The 15,972-nt window shown below is 37.9% G+C and overlaps 1 protein-coding gene across 3 annotated transcripts in view; it reads left to right on the forward strand.

Moving 5' to 3' along the window:
* The window catches only part of UACA (uveal autoantigen with coiled-coil domains and ankyrin repeats), a 116,948-nt gene that overhangs the window by 83,405 nt on the left and 17,571 nt on the right, over window positions 1–15,972 (forward strand). For all 3 annotated transcript variants that reach the window (XM_059658603.1, XM_059658612.1, XM_059658619.1), the window contains 8 exons: window positions 1,409–1,479; window positions 1,582–1,688; window positions 3,923–4,104; window positions 5,181–5,218; window positions 7,910–7,978; window positions 9,215–9,322; window positions 9,843–9,875; window positions 12,283–12,381. In XM_059658603.1, coding sequence (XP_059514586.1) covers window positions 1,409–1,479; window positions 1,582–1,688; window positions 3,923–4,104; window positions 5,181–5,218; window positions 7,910–7,978; window positions 9,215–9,322; window positions 9,843–9,875; window positions 12,283–12,381 — 707 coding nt within the window. The remainder of the gene's footprint in view (window positions 1–1,408; window positions 1,480–1,581; window positions 1,689–3,922; window positions 4,105–5,180; window positions 5,219–7,909; window positions 7,979–9,214; window positions 9,323–9,842; window positions 9,876–12,282; window positions 12,382–15,972) is intronic.

Below are 15,972 nucleotides of genomic sequence, written 5' to 3' on the forward strand. Positions count from 1 at the left end.
ATTCCTGAAAGAATAGGGCTTCATGCGGCTGGAGCAAAGCAGAGAAGGGAGCGAAACTCACTGAGGCAGGCTTTGCTCCCGCTTCAAGCCCCTGCAGCTGGTCGTCTTGCCCTCCCGCTCCCAGCCGCTGCCCCTTCCCCTCCAAGCCGCTGTCCCTCCCGCCCCCAGCCGCTGCCCCTTATGCTCCCAGCCACAGTGGTTGGGCTTGCCCTCCTGCTCCCATCCGCTGGGCTGGGTTTGCCCTCCCATCCCAGTCATTGGGGCTGGGCTTGCCCTCCCGCACCCATCCCCTGGGGCTGGGCTTGCCCTCTGATCCCAGTGGCTGCAGTTAAGCTTCCCTCCCGCTCCCAGCCACTGCCCCTCCTGCTCCCAGCCGCTGGGGCTGGGCTTGCCCTCCTGCTCCCAGCTGCTGCCCCTCCTGCTCCCAGCCGCTGCCCCTCCCGCTCCAAGCCGCTGGGGCTGGGCTTGCCCTCCTGCTCCCAGCTGCTGCCCCTCCTGCTCCCAGCCGCTGCCCCTCCCGCTCCAAGCTGCTGGGGCTGGGCTTGCCCTCCTGCTCCCAGCTGCTGCCCCTCCTGCTCCTAGCCGCTGCCCCTCCCACTCCAAGCCGCTATGGCTGGGCTTTCCCTCCCACTCCCAACCGCTGCCCCTCCTGCTCGCAGCCACTGCGGCTGGGCTTGCCCTCCCACCTCCCACCTCCCGCCTCCCACCTCCGCAGCCTTGGCTCTGTTTCTGTCCTCGCAGCCTCTACTTAGCTCCCTTCTGTACCACTTGGCCTCCATGTTGTCCTCAGTTTTTGCTCGCAGCTGGTATATGCAAATTAACTGCCATCTTTTAGCTTCTATAATTGAAACATTGTATCTTTTGGAGCTGTTGCTTCAGGAGCTCAGAGCCGGGCGGCAGCAGGTGGGGAACCTTGGCTTCCTCCATCACTGGGGCAACCAAGCCTCCTGTTCACTTCAGCTTCCTGGCTGCGGGACGTCATCTTGGTTGGCAGTTAATTTGCATATTGCCCTGATTAGCCAATGGGAAGTGTGTCCGAGGTACGGTTAATTACCATGCTTGTCTATTATTAGCTAGGATGTATATATTTTGGTTCATCTATATACTACTACACATTATTGTCCCACTCCACTGGCATTTTTTTTGTTTTGTTAATCATTACCCAGGGGAGGAGAGAGAGAGTGGGAGGGAGGGAGAGAGAGAGTGGGAGGGAGGGAGAGAGAGAGAGAGAGAGAGAGAGAGAGAGAGAGAGAGAATTGCTGCTTATAATGCTAAACTGAGAGTGAGCAATGTGAAGCTTGGTAGTCTTGAAAATGAAGAATTTATCCCTTATGTGGACCTAGCAAAACACCACATATGTCTTACCAACAGCTGTTCGTTATTTATCATTTTCCTTTGTTCCTCAAAGCTATGGCAGACTGTCCTTCTAGCATACAGCTGCTTTGCGACCATGGTGCCTCAGTGAATGCCAAAGATGTAGTAAGTCAATTTATGTTTATTCTCATTTCAACTCATGTGTTCTAGCTCTTATGTTTTGGGTGATTTGTTGTCTTAATACTTTTTATTTTTCTTGTTGTTTAGGATGGGCGGACACCACTTGTTCTAGCTACTCAGATGTGTAGGCCAACAATATGTCAACTGCTAATAGATAGAGGAGCAGATATTAATTCCAGAGACAAACAAAACAGGTAATTTTTTTTTTTTTTTAATCACAGCTCCCCACATACCAGCTGCATGCACAGTGATTCAGAAATGCTGCTGCTGTGATAGCCTTTCCATCCCTTTTGGTTTAGCCCTTCCTTGGAATTAGCACCACTTATTTTTCTTCAAAGTCTGCTGAAGAAGGATGGAGAGGCACATAGGGGAATATGACGGGTAAATGCAAAATATAAGCAATGATTAGGGCTTGTCTTCCAGTCAAGGAATTAACAAACGACCCCAGTTATTTTAAGCTTTATGAAAATGTTTCATAAAATGGGCTTAAATAAAATACAAGGGAGAAGAATAAAAAATCAGATCTACAGTCTACTTTGTTAGTGAGTCTTTTGGTTCCTGAAGCTTGACATGTTTCAGTACTGATTTTCTCAAGGTGTTTTTCTCCTTATCCTGCTCAGGCACAATGCCGCCTCCTTCTGTGACACTGAGTTCATTCTCTATCCCACGATTCCCTTAGTTTATTTTTGCTTCTGTATTTGATGCTATTTTAGTTGGTGTGCACTTACAATTTCTATCTGTGATTCTCGCTTTCCCCTTTTCTAGGTCTGATATTTCATAGTGCTTACTATATTATAATTCTAGGGTTTATGGTCATAAAGTTTTGGACAACAAGGTATCTGAAAAACAGCCCCTCCACTTGTTGAATAATTTATAATGAGTTTCTGGGATTTTACAGATGATTGAGTGAAGTTGTTGGTTTCTTTTGACTTAATTTTATTTTTCTAAACATGTATCCTATTGTTTATAGTTCATTGGAAGTGGAGCAGTATAAAGGCTTTAGATGTCAGGTTTTTTAGCGCTAACTGTTTTTATTGTTCAGGCATCTCAAAGGAAGAAATTCTTAAGCAGTTAAATCATTTACATGATTATTAAGAAAGTGGCTTTTTGTATTTTTTCTGCAAATATTATAATCTGGTTCCAAGTATGTCTTAAAAATAAATTTTAGTATCAGAGAGGGATGATCTGGCTGATCCATATATAAGGCTTTATTTTTATTTTTTATTGCTTTTATATTTTTCCAAGCATGTTTGTCTCTGTTGTTGTTTTTTTAAATTGGAATTTCTCTGCCTTTCCCGCCCCCTCCAAAAAAAAAATCAATGAGGTAGGGCAGTGTGTATTATATAGAGTAAATAGTAGATGGTTTTAAAAATAAATTAAAATCTTCAGTTCTGACACTGTGTTCAAGTTTCATTTTATTCACTGCCCTATCTATATATAGCATTTCCCCCAATAACAAAAGCTTTGTTAATGCCTGTTTTATATAAAATTGTATACCAGTAACTATTAGAGAGTATAAAAGAGAAATAGAACATAACTAGTAGAGTAAAGCAAGAATCAGTTTCCTTATGAAATCCAATATTCACAATTGAAGACAGTTAGATATAAGATAACTCACTTCATTTCATTAGGCGTTGGTTTCCTCAGCAATAAAAATAGAGAATTGGGCACAATAATTGCTAGGATCCTTCTAAATTTGCATGATGATTTAATTATTTTGTTACATTATTACTATTTGCCGATATACTGTTAAGCATTTAGTGCTGATGATTCTGTGATGGCAGAATAAACCAGAAGTCCATGTTAATGGGGTTAATCGAGGAAGGTTTATTTGAGGAGGGGATTGTCAAGGGCGGGGAAAAAAAAAGGAGACATATGTAATACTCTTTGTAATACTTTAAGCAATAAAAAAAATAAAATAAAATTAGGTGTGAAGATGTGAAGGTCTCCAGGTAGGAGAAGCAAGGCTCTTCTAAAAAAAATAAATGAGGAACAGGAATTTGGTTCTTATTTTGTTTGGTGTAGAAGGGATTCATTGGGAAGGTTTGCATGTTGTGGTTTAGTTCATGAAGGGTCTTGGATAGTTTGGGTTTATTGCAGTTTTGAGCTGGTGGTTATCTGTGGTAATTGACTTCTAGGACACAGTAGGACAGGAATAAAGGGAGTTAGTTTGGGAGTAGAAGTAGGAAACAAATGTCTATAAAGTGATACATACTTTAGCTCTGCAAACTAAAACACAAAGCACATGTTTTTATAAATGCAGTGACGTAAAAATATAAGATTAAAACATAGAGTGAAATTTGAATCTGCAATAAGGATGACTTTTTAAAGTAGTATTTGTTCTTTAGAAATGGGAGCTCTGGAAGAAGATTTCTAAATATTTTCTTAGATCTGTCTCAAGGTTTTTATTCTCCGTCTTCTCTTTCAGAACTGCTCTCATGCTTGGTTGTGAATATGGTTGCAAAGATGCTGTAGAAGTCCTAATTAAGAACGGCGCTGACGTAAGCCTGCTGGATGCCCTTGACCATGATAGTTCTTACTATGCAAGAATTGGCGACAATCTTGACATTCTAACCTTATTGAAGACTGCGTCAGAAAATACCAACAAAGGTACCAGAAGTTTTCTCTAACTAGAGAAGTCCAGAATAATAAGGAGCAGCTTTTAAAGATTTAGGAGGTAGAACTTTAGTTTGTAAGAAGCAAAATATTCGTTACTGAGGCAATATGTGTTGCAGATATTGTTTAGTTTATCACTAAAGCCTACTATACTATGGAATAATTTATGAACTGAGTATAAAGGTCAAATCAAGTGTTTTAGTTATATATATATTTGGGGGGGACGAAACTCTTAACTTTTATACTTATAATTTTAAAGAATCATTGTTCAAACCTGTATATAAAATATTCACCCAATATTTATTGAATACTTGTACCAAGTATTTTTCTGTGCTTATTAAAGAGAAATTGGAAAACATAGTAAAGTACAACAAATAAAATTAGTCTTTCATGCCTACTACATTGGAGCCTCTATTGACATTTTGAGGCCTATCCTTGCCCTCTTCTCCCTATGCATGAAATCGAGGTCACCTGGAATGAACTGTAGATTACTAAGTGTAATATATTTTATAGGCTTTTCCCTCGTAAATATTTTTTCTATGATATGATTTTTATTGATGCATAAAATTTTATCTAAGTTTAATTTAATTATGAAATTTTCTATAGGTATCATTAAAGTTTTAAATTTTTACTAATATAAATAACAATTTAGTGACTGTCCTTATGCATAATTATTTCAGCATATTTTTATTATAACCTTAGAATCAATTCCCATAAATTGAATCATGGCGTTTCAGGGTATCCACATTTGTTCAAGCTTTTATTGTATATTGACAAATTGCTTTTCAATTAAGAGGTATTTTTAATATTGCATTTTTCATCTCTTCCCTCCCTAGCATTGAATATTATCTACCTGGATATTGTCATAGCAAAAAATCCCACAAATTTTGCCAATTTGAGATGCAAAAATGCTATTTCACTATTATTTGAACTATAAAGTATTAAGCATTAGAGGAAACTTAAAATTTAGTTTTTTCATATGAACTCAGTTGTACAGTTAGGGAATTCATATCCAATTGAGTTAACCTGCTGTTTCACTGTTTCTGTTCCTCATCTCTTTAAATCTTCAGGGAGAGAACTTTGGAAGAAAGGACCATCAATACAACAGGTAGATCTTAAGATTATACATAACTGTTTTGAGTTTTAATAGGTTCTTCTCTCTCTGCTCAGTTAATCATGCCCATGTAAAACTTACGTATTAAGATCTGGACGTTTTATCTAAATACTATCGTTCATCTTGAGAGTATGGATTTTAATTACAATGAATATATCCAATGGGATATAAGTAGCCTCCTGATTGCTGACCTTCAACATCCAGCCCTTTGAAGTATGAGATACTGCACTTGGTTGAGATTCTTAAATGATGTATTTTAGCCTGGCAGGTCATAGCGGCTTTTTCTGTTCTCCCTTAATAACGGATCATTTATTTACTGTTTTGGCAAAATTCTTCCAACGTAATAAGAAATGAAGAAAACAGAGCTCAAAATTGATTATATATTGTGATTTCAATACTACTGTTAACATTTTGATTCCCTTCTCCTCTGTATGTATTTAATTTAATGAGGACTTTTCTTAAAAACAAAACACAATACATGAAATAATTCATACCTCTTACTAATTTTATTACCAAGTCACTATTTAACACTGGTTTTGTGACCTAGTTTCAGTAAATATCATCATTTTGCCCTAATCTCTTCGAGTTACAGCGGGGTTGGTTTGCGGCACTCTCTTCATCTTGCTCAAAAGCTAGTGTAGGCAGCTTTCCTCTTCTGCTGGCTGTTTCCTTCCAGGCTTTCAGCTTTTCTCTAGTGAGAGGAACCTGAGCACTTCCAAACCCTGAAGAGAAAGTAATCAGGTACCTTCTGAGCAATTCTGATCATCATTCTGCATCATTTCTCTACCTCTCACCTTAATCTGAAAGCTATATTAAAGCATGTTTCCCATTTTAATCCATCAGAATTAAGTAATACATTCATGCATGGGCCATGTCTGCTGTCACTTTTCTTTTCCATCTGGAGCAACTATGTCAACCTTCTCTCTCAGATAACCTAAGTGGGGGGTAGAGTGAAATAAAGTGTGCACTGTTGTGTTTGTACCAGCCATCTTACTTAGAATCTGAGAAAAATAATTTCTGAAATATATAAATATTTAAAGAACTATTGAATGTTAATATATGAATGATATTCCTTTTAGTGTTAATCTAAAAGAATGCATGGAGTTAATAGTCTGCTAGGAACTGAAAAACTCATTTACTTCCATTTTTATTGAATACATTAAAAATATATTCTGTAAATAGGATATTTTCCAGTACTAAAGGGTATATAATCCCTGTTACTGAGAAGACTACAGGATAGTTTAAAAAAATAAAACTTAATTTCAGTTTGCTTAACAGATATTTGTAGAGCACCTGTTATATGCCAATTATTCTTCTAAGTGATGGGGAGATCATAGTGTTAAAGTTTCTGACTCATGGAACTAACTCCTAGCCTAGTAAGAGAGATGACTGATAGGTAGACAAGTTTTTAGGATCATAGCAGATGCTTTGAAGAACAATGGAACAGGGTTAGGAGATGAAGAGGGAGAGGCAGGGAACTGTTTTAGATTGTGTGGTCAACAAAGGCCTCTTCCAGGAAGTGACATTTGGGCAGAGATCTGAAGGAAGTGAAGAGGGAGCCACAGGGCTCTGTGGAAGATGCCTCACTGAGAGAGGCAATGGCAAATGCACACCGCTGATGAAGGCGCATGTTTAGCAAGGCCAGGGTGACAGGAGTGATACGCACTTCATGGAGCAGTGACAGGGCAGGCTATGAAAGGACCCTTTGAAGGGAAGGTAGGGATGAAAGTGGTATGAGATTGGCCAGATTCCCCATGAAGAACAGTCCTTTGGTAGAAGGACAGAGGCTAGAAATGTATTTTGGGCCAAATTGTAATTACAGAATATTTTTTTAATGGGAACTTGTCCCTGTAAATCTAAATCCAGACTTGTTAGAATGATAGTTTAAACACTTTGTTAAACAAAACTCAATAAATAATATAAAACATAATAAAATTATCTTACAGAATGAAAGCACTCGCTTTTTTTTTTCTTAGCTCTCAAATAGAAGGAAGAAATGGTTGTCTAAATTATTGTGTCAATTTAAAAGTCAATTTGGGTGAAAAAAAAGGCGGTTGTTCTCTTGTTTAATAATTATGTTTTTATTAAAGCAGATCTCTAAGCTGGAATAAGGTTTGAAAGCAGTAAGTGTACAAAACAACACATACCCAACCAAGTCACTAGAGGTCTTTTATATAGCGCTGTTCAGAATATTGTCTGTTTTTTACTTACCACACCATTGGTATTTTATTTCATACTTGGGTAGTGTTAAAATGTTCAAAGAAAGAAATAATTTCCATATTTTCTTTCAACATTATGTGTCTTCTCCACCACCTCCTTGTTTTAAAGTCTAAATTCTTCCTTTGGGAATGGCTAAACGATGCTTTATGGCACAACTCTAGCTTTATGTCTAGTACAAAGTCTCTCACATTTTGGTGACTTTGGTTAAAACAGCTCTTTAACAATAAGGATTTTAAATTGTGTATTTTATAGTATTTTAAAATTGATTTATTTAAAACCAGTATCCTTAAAGATGCTTTCCACTTGGAGTTTTAAATGGAAACACTGCTGCCTTGCATTATGTACACCAAAATTTAATGTTAGATAAACTGAAAATCACTAATTGGCTTTATTGCCTATTGAGGAAAATGCATATTTCTGTATTCTCATACTTGTTAACCTGTGTTCTCTTTTGTTTTACCAAAGAGAAATATGACACACATGCTCGATGAAGTAAATATGAAGTCAAATCAGAGGGAGCACCAAAGCATTCAGGTAAAAAAGGGGAAAAAAATTGGTAGCTTCTTTTGCAAAGAATTTCAGTGTTTTTTTTGGTGGTGGGGTGGGTGGGGAAAGGGAACAAAAATGGGGGGGAAATGAATGGGGGAAGAAGCAAAGGTAGCTTGGTAGGTTTTGTGATGCTATTTTCTTATCCAGTTCCTTCTGAAAGAATTGACTTTTGATATGAAAGTTTGGGTCAGTATTATCTTACAGAAAGTATTGCTTTAATATAGAATAGGAAGCAAATAATTTAACAACTTCACATAATTTTTTGTTCATTTAAATATATCTTTTTGGGGCCTAAATCATAAATTGCTATTTATTTTAGGTAATTAATTATAGTGATAAAATGATAGTTGTTAATATAACTAAATAAAATTTGAACTTCTTCTTAAAGTATTTTTATGCTGATTAAGAAAAATAATTTTGTTAATGACATAGCACTTTTTACCTTTTACGTTTGTCATTGTTCAAAAAATGATAATTATGTGGCTTATGTTGGAAGAAAATCCTATAATTGAATGGTTTGTCTTACGACTGAAATACCATTAGAATATAATGGTATTTGAATGGCTATTTTCCATATGCGAAAACAAAAGTATTTTATTGGGGTTTTATTATTTACTATGTAGTGTTAAGAAAGTGGAACCATAACAAAAGCATTAAGAATAGTCTTGTAAATGTGAAGGGTGTTAAACAAAAGTGAAAATGGCATATTCTTCTGCTATATCCTTTTTCCAGATGATGCTTTTACTTTTTATTAGAATCATAATGGTTTGCTGTCTTGTATATACTTGTATTTATTGGATATCATAAGACTGTAATTTTCTGTTATTATTTTTGATCTATGCATTTAAATCATTTGAATGTGATTGAAATTATTGAATTCTGTAGTTAAAGCTTTTATATATGTATATAGAGTAAAAGAGAAAAATTCTTTCATAAGAATTGCTCTTTTAAGGTTGGTCTAGCACAGCGGTTCTCAACCTGTGGGTCGCGACCCCTTTGGGGGTCGAATGACCCTTTCACAGGGGTTGCCTAAGACCATCGGAAAACACATATATAATTACATATTGTTTTTGTGATTAATCAATATGCTTTAATTACGTTCAATTAGTAACAATGAAATTGGGGGTCACCACAACATGAGGAACTGTATTAAAGGGTCGCGGCATAAGGAAGGTTGAGAACCACTGGTCTAGCACTCACTTATTATCTTTACTATTTAAGGATCTCCAGATTGAAAATGGAGATTTGAAAGAAAGGTTGAGAAAAATTCAGCAAGAACAGAGAATATTATTGGATAAAGTCAATGGTTTACAGCTACAGCTAAATGAGGTAAATAATCTGCATAATAAAAAAATCCAAAACTATTTTGCTACCAGTAATCATCATCGGTAATAAATTGTTAATAATTGCCTGTCACATCAAGTCAGGGTGCTAGGTGCTAAGGGAACTAAAATCAGGCCATTGCCTTGAGGAAAGTTCTATCTTACTGGGACCTTTACATGAAACTTTTATGTCTGATATAAGAACAGAGAATACTGTTGGTATGTAGTAGTAACAAACAACTTTAAGTTGGGGCTGTTGGATTGGAGAGGAAGGAGTAGAGAGAAATTGTGAGAAGAAAGAGCAAGTAGGTGTTGATAATTGATGGTGCCCAGAAGAATCAGAGATGCTCCCGAGCCTGCAGAGTGAGAAGAGTGACTGACATCTCAGAGAGCAGACAGTAAGAATGGGCATCCTTGTTCCACTCTTAAAGACAGGTGCCAGTTCTTTTAAAAGATATTTGCCAAGCTCAAGTTTTTTCAAAGAAACTGTCAAAAATGAAAATACATTTCTTCTTTTTTTAATTTAGGAAGTAATGGTTGCTGATGATCTGGAAAGTGAGGTAGGAGGATAAATTCTACTTTAAAACTGTGCAATGTTATATTAATTGAAGATGATACTTCAGTATAGGTTTAAGTCGTGAATTGAGGTGGAGACCAGGATTCTATTTCTATTTATTGCTCAAAGAGAAAAACAAAACCTACATGTGACCATAAAAGCATGTTTTAAATATATGGCATGGATTATCATTGGCATTTTATTGTTAATGCCTCTGAATATATCATTTTCTGTGAAGCTTTCATGAAAAGATGTAAAATTTCAAACATTTTAAAGGAAATAAGATTTAAGACAAACAGAAATTTGAAATTTTCATAATATTGTTTGTATATATTATATATTTTATTCGTATACTAGAGGCCCGGTGCATGAAATTTGTGCACGGGAGTGGGGAGTTCCTCAGCCTCGCCTGCACCCTCTCTAATCCGGGACCCCTCAGGGCTGCTGGCACCTAACTGCTCACCTGCCTGCTGGCCTGATCCCCCTAACTGCTCTCCCCTGCCGTCCTGATCCTCCTAACTGCTCTCCCCTGCCTGCCTGATCACCTCTAACCGCCTCTGCCTCAGCCCTGCCACCATGGCTTTGTCCAGAAGGATGTCCGGAAGGTTGTCTGGAAGATGTTCAGTCTAATTAGCATATTACCTTTTTATTAGTATAGATACCACCTTGCCTAAAAATGCAGGTTGTTAACAGGTTTTCCTATCATGGAAGGAGAGCCCGCAGTAGCATCCTGGGTTCTGACCAGGGCTTATGTGCTCGTGCTTTATCTCAGCAGATGAGATTCCTAGAAGACTCTTGGATGTACCTTGAACATTTCTATCGATTTTGCCAAATCATCCTCCAAAAATGTTGAACCACTTTAAACTCCACAGCAACCATGCATGTGCCCTCTGTCCTACTTTGATGCCAGTATCATTGATTTCCCCCTAGAAGCTTCCCTCCCTTCAGCCAGGACTGCATGGCACTTGAGCCAAACTCACTGTTCAGCCCAGGACTTGATTTCCCAAGATAGAATTATGGAGGAGGAAAAATAGTTGTCCTCTACACTTCTGAGTTCTTAGCGGAGGCCCTTGTAATGAAAGACAGATTGCCAAGAGAAAAACTAAAGTTCATTAACATGTGTACCTCGTGTATATGTGGGAGATCCCAGGGAAAAATGATAACTTCCCAAAGTGGCTTAGAATCCAGATTTAAATACCTTCTTTCTAGGGAAAGGGGACAGGATATGTAGGCCTCTTAGAGGAGAGTACATGATTTTTAGGAAAGATGAATGGGGTGGGGGGTAGTTTGTAACAAAGCTTGGATGTGATGTCAACTTCTAGTCTCCTGTCCTGTGACAGGAGTCAGTATTCACTGGCTGATGGCACTTTTCCCATCAAGGGAACCTTTTAGGGGGTCCAATTTTAGGCAGAGAAGGAGACTTCAGTGAAAACCTCTCCTTGCATTTGCTGTTTTTCAAGCATCTGCAGGTCAAGATCGTCAATATAACAACATTGGAGTGGTCTGTTCTCTGACCTTCAGAATAAACCCAACAAAAGCTTGTTTCCTCTCTTAGATCATTTGCCACAGTAGTGTTATTCCTTGAAAACAGTATTCTGACCAGTATTCTGATCACTTCCTGGGAGTGGTCATAACACACCCTGTGTTTGTAGAAAGGTGTGGGCCATATCACTAAATAAATCAGGGTCAGTTTTCTCATCTTGTGGAAAGGGAGATAAAGTTATGATAGTTTATCTCCCTTTCCACAGGTTTCCTGCTGGTTTGTGTCTCTGCTGCAGCCCCAGTGGCCCCAGCGCCTCTGTGGTCTTGGGGTTAGGGGCTGCTGGGTGCCCACCCCCCTGCGGGCTCTGTCTTTGCTCCTCTGACCCCAGCAGCTCCAGCCCCGCTGCAGCTGTGGGGCTTGGGGCTGCTGGGTGCTGGGCCCCGCTGCAGGCTTGTGTCTCTGCTCCTCTGGCCCCAGCACCTCCTGGGCCATGGGGCTTGGGGTTGCTGGTGCCCACCCCCCTGCAGGCTGTGTCTCTGCTCCTCCATCCCCCGGCAGCACTGACCAAGCAGGCCCAGAAGCCCTCCACCAGCGGGTTGGGGCAGAACGCCTGCGTCATCACCAGGCTTCGCTCGGCCACTTGGAGCCTACATATGCAAATTAGCCATCATCTTTGTTGGCAGTTAATTTGCATATTGCGCTGATTAGACAATGGGAAGGGTAGCGAAGTTAGGGTTAATTATCGTGTTTCTCTATTATTAGATAGGATGTATAGAAATTTCAACTCTACTAATAGTTATAAATCTACCAGGCTAGAGAATTCATTAACTGCATTCCCCAAAGTAATTCTAATTCATGTTTCCTAAAACATATTTTTAACCCAGTCTCAAGCACAGTGTGATTTTGTTCTGTATTCTTTCCATTTCAGAAAGAAAAGTTGAAGTCCCTTTTGGTGGCTAAAGAAAAGCAACATGAAGAAAGCTTAAGAGCTATTGAGGCTCTGAAAAATAGATATAAATATTTTGAGGTATAGAAAGCTTAAATTATTTCATATAACTCATAATGGGTAGTATTAAAGGACTTGGAGTCAGACTTGAATTTGTATTATCATTCTTTTCTTTATAGTTTAAATAAATTGACCTTAGACAGTTTTTTATTAAAAATTTCTGAGGTTGTTACTTTTGACAAAATTGTAGTAATTATGCCTTCTTCCAGAGTTGTTGTAAAGGTTAAATGAGATCTTTGAAATTGACTAGCATATAACAGACATTTAGTTCAGTTCTAGTTTCTCCTCATTTCCATGCTAACCATTTAAAGACTTTATATATTTGCCTATAAACTTGCAATGATTATAATGGCAATAATAACAAAGTATCTGCCGAAGCCAGTTTGGCTCAGTGGATAGAGCGTCGGCCTGTGGACTGAAGGGTCCCAGGTTCGATTCCGGTCAAGGGCATGTACCTGGGTTGCGGGCACATCCCCAGTGGGAGATGTGCAGGAGGCGGCTGATCGATGTTTCTCTCTCATCGATGTTTCTAACTCTCTATCTCTCTCCCTTCTTCCTCTCTGTAAAAAGTCAATAAAATATATTTTTTTTAAAAAAATAATAACAAAGTATCATATCAGTGAATAGTGGTATTATCAGGATTATCTCAGAAAACATTCCATACATACGTGGATTATGTAGAACACATTGGTGAAGAATAGGGTGTTAGTAAGGCTCAGATCACATACTCGTCTTTGGTTGGATCAATTAACTTTTAGTTTCTGCAAGGCCATGTTTTTTTAAAAAAAGACTTTATTGAAATATTAGAAAGCACACATGATCAAGTGTATAAGTTGAAGAATTTTTACAAATTCTTAGGATCAAGAAAAAGCATTATCAGTATCCAAAATCCTCCTCACACTTGCTTCCTTTTACTACTCTATTCACCAAGGTGGACCACTCTCCTGACTTTTAACTGCATAGGTCATAATATATATTTTATAAATGTCATTCATCATTGGGGTTCACTGAAAAGGGTGACCTATTTAGTGTGAATCTTCATCTTTATTGGGGAATATAGCTCCAAAGAACATAGCAAAGGTAATTTTTTTTCTTTTTTGATTTTTTAAAAATTTATATTTATACTAGTTTCAGACATACAGCAAAGTGGTTAGACAATAATATAATTTATGAAGTGATCCCCCTGATAATTCAAATACCCACCTAGTACCATACATAGTTATTACAATATTATTGACTTATGCTGTACTTTACATCCCCGTGACTATTTTGTAATTACCAATTTATAATCACCTTTTTCACTGTCTCTCCCAACCCTTTTCCCCTCTGGAACCATTAGTTTTCTGCATCTATGACTCTGTTTCTGTTTTGTTTATCTTGTTCTTTATATTCCACATACAAGAGAAAACATTTGGTATTTGTCTTTCTCTGTCTGACTTATTTCACTTAGCATAATACTCTTTAGTTGTAAGATTTCATCCTTTTTTATAGCCAAGTCATATTTCATTGTACATATGTACTACATCGTCTTTATCCCCTCCTCTGCTGGTACTGATGGGCACTTGGGTTGCTTCCGTATCTTCGCTATTGTAAATAATGCTGCAGTGAACAAAGGAGTGCATATATCTTTTCAAATTAGTGTTTTAGGTTTCTTTGGACATATACCCAAAAGCGGAATTGCTGGGTCATAAGGTAGTTCTATTTTTAATTTTTTGAGGATTCTGCATGCTTTTTTCGTAGTAGCTGCAACAATCTGCATTCTCACCAAGAGTGCATGAGGGTTCCCTTTTTTCCACGTTCTCACCAACATTTGTTGTTTGTTGATTTATTGATGATAGTCATTCTGACAGGTGTGATATCTCATTGTGGTTTTAATTTTTATTTATCTGCTGATTAGTGACATTGAACATCTTTTCATATGCCTGTATGTCCTCTTTGGAGAATTATCTATTCAGGTCCTCTGCCCATTTTATAAATAGATTGTGGGGTTGTTGTTGTTTTGTTTGTTTTTTTGTTTTTTTGGTATTAAGTTACATAAGTTCTTTATCAATTTTGGGTATTAATCCCTTATCAGATGTATCATTGGCTAATATCTTCTTCCATTCAATTGCTTGTCTTTTCAATTCTTTGATGGTTTCCTTTGCTGTGAAAAACCATTTTAGTTTGATGTAGTCCCATTTCCTTATTTTTCTTTTGTTTCCCTTGCCTGGGGAGATATATAAGTATTGCTAAGAGATATGTCAGAGATTTTACTGCCCATCTTTTTTTCTAGGAGTTTTATGGTTTTGAGTCTTACATTTAAGTCTCTAATCCATTTTGAGTTTATTCTTGTATCTGGTGCAAGAAAGTGGTCCAGTTTTATTTTTTTGCATGTATCTGTCCCATTTTCCCAACTCCATTTATTGAATAGACTGTCTTTACCTCATTGTATGTTCTTGCCTCCTTTCCATATATTAGTTGACTATGTAGGCATGGGTTTATTTCTGGGCTCTCTATTCTGGTTCCTTGATCTATGTGTCTGTTTCTATGGCAGTACCATGCTTATTTTACTATTATAGTCTTGTATAATTTGATGTCAGATAGCTCGTCACCTTCAACTTCTTCTTTCTCGAGATTACTGTAGCAATTCGGAATCTTTTGTGGTTCCATGTAAATTTTTGGATTATTTGTTGCAGTTCTGTGAAAAATGCCATTAGCATTTTGATGGGGATTGCATTGAATCTATAGATAGCTTTAGATGGTATGGACATTTTAATGATGTTAATTCTTCCTTTCTATTAACACAGTATATGCTTCCATTTATTTTTATTTTCTTCAATTTCTTATAACCTTTTGAGTGCTGGTCTTTTACCCCCTTGGTTAACTTTATTTCTAGGTATTTTATTTTTTGATGCACTTGTAAGTGGGATTTTCTTAATTTCTCTTTCTGATAGTTCATTATTGGTAAATAAAAATGCAGCCAATTTCTAAATATTTATTTTTGTCTTGCTTTGCTACTGAATCATTTATCAGTTCTGGTAGTTTCTTGAAGGAATCTTTAGGGTTATCTATATACTAAGAGCCCAGCGTGCGATTCAAACTTGCGTAGCGCCGCCCACCCTTGAGTCACCGGTCCGGACCGCAGCAGCCTCAACCGCTGTCATTCTGGCCCTGCCTCCCTCTCTGACCCTTGAAGCAGTCACAGCCGCTGCTGATCAGGCCCTCCCCAGCGCAGGCGTGCAAGGCTCCTGCCGCCCCGCCGCCAACGCTTCGTGTGCAACCTCCTCTTGTCCAGTCGACTGCTTATGGCGTCCTGGTTAATTAGCATATTTCTCTCTATTTTTATAGATAGATAGATAGATAGATAGATAGATAGATAGATAGATTGATAGATAGTATCATGTCAGGTGCAAATAATGAAAGTTTTATTTCTTCCTTTCTAATTTGGGTGTCTTTCCAATTTATTGCTTTTTCTTGTCTGAGTGCTGTGACTAGGACTTCTAATACTATGCTGAATAAAAGTAATGAAAGTGGACATGTCTGTCTTGTTCCTTATCTTAAGGAAAATACTTTTAGCTTTTCCCCATTCAATATGATGTTAACTGTGGGTTTGTCATACATGGTCTTTATTAT

This window comes from Myotis daubentonii, chromosome 1 (assembly GCF_963259705.1).
Source record: "Myotis daubentonii chromosome 1, mMyoDau2.1, whole genome shotgun sequence".
NCBI classification, from domain to species: domain Eukaryota; kingdom Metazoa; phylum Chordata; class Mammalia; order Chiroptera; family Vespertilionidae; genus Myotis; species Myotis daubentonii.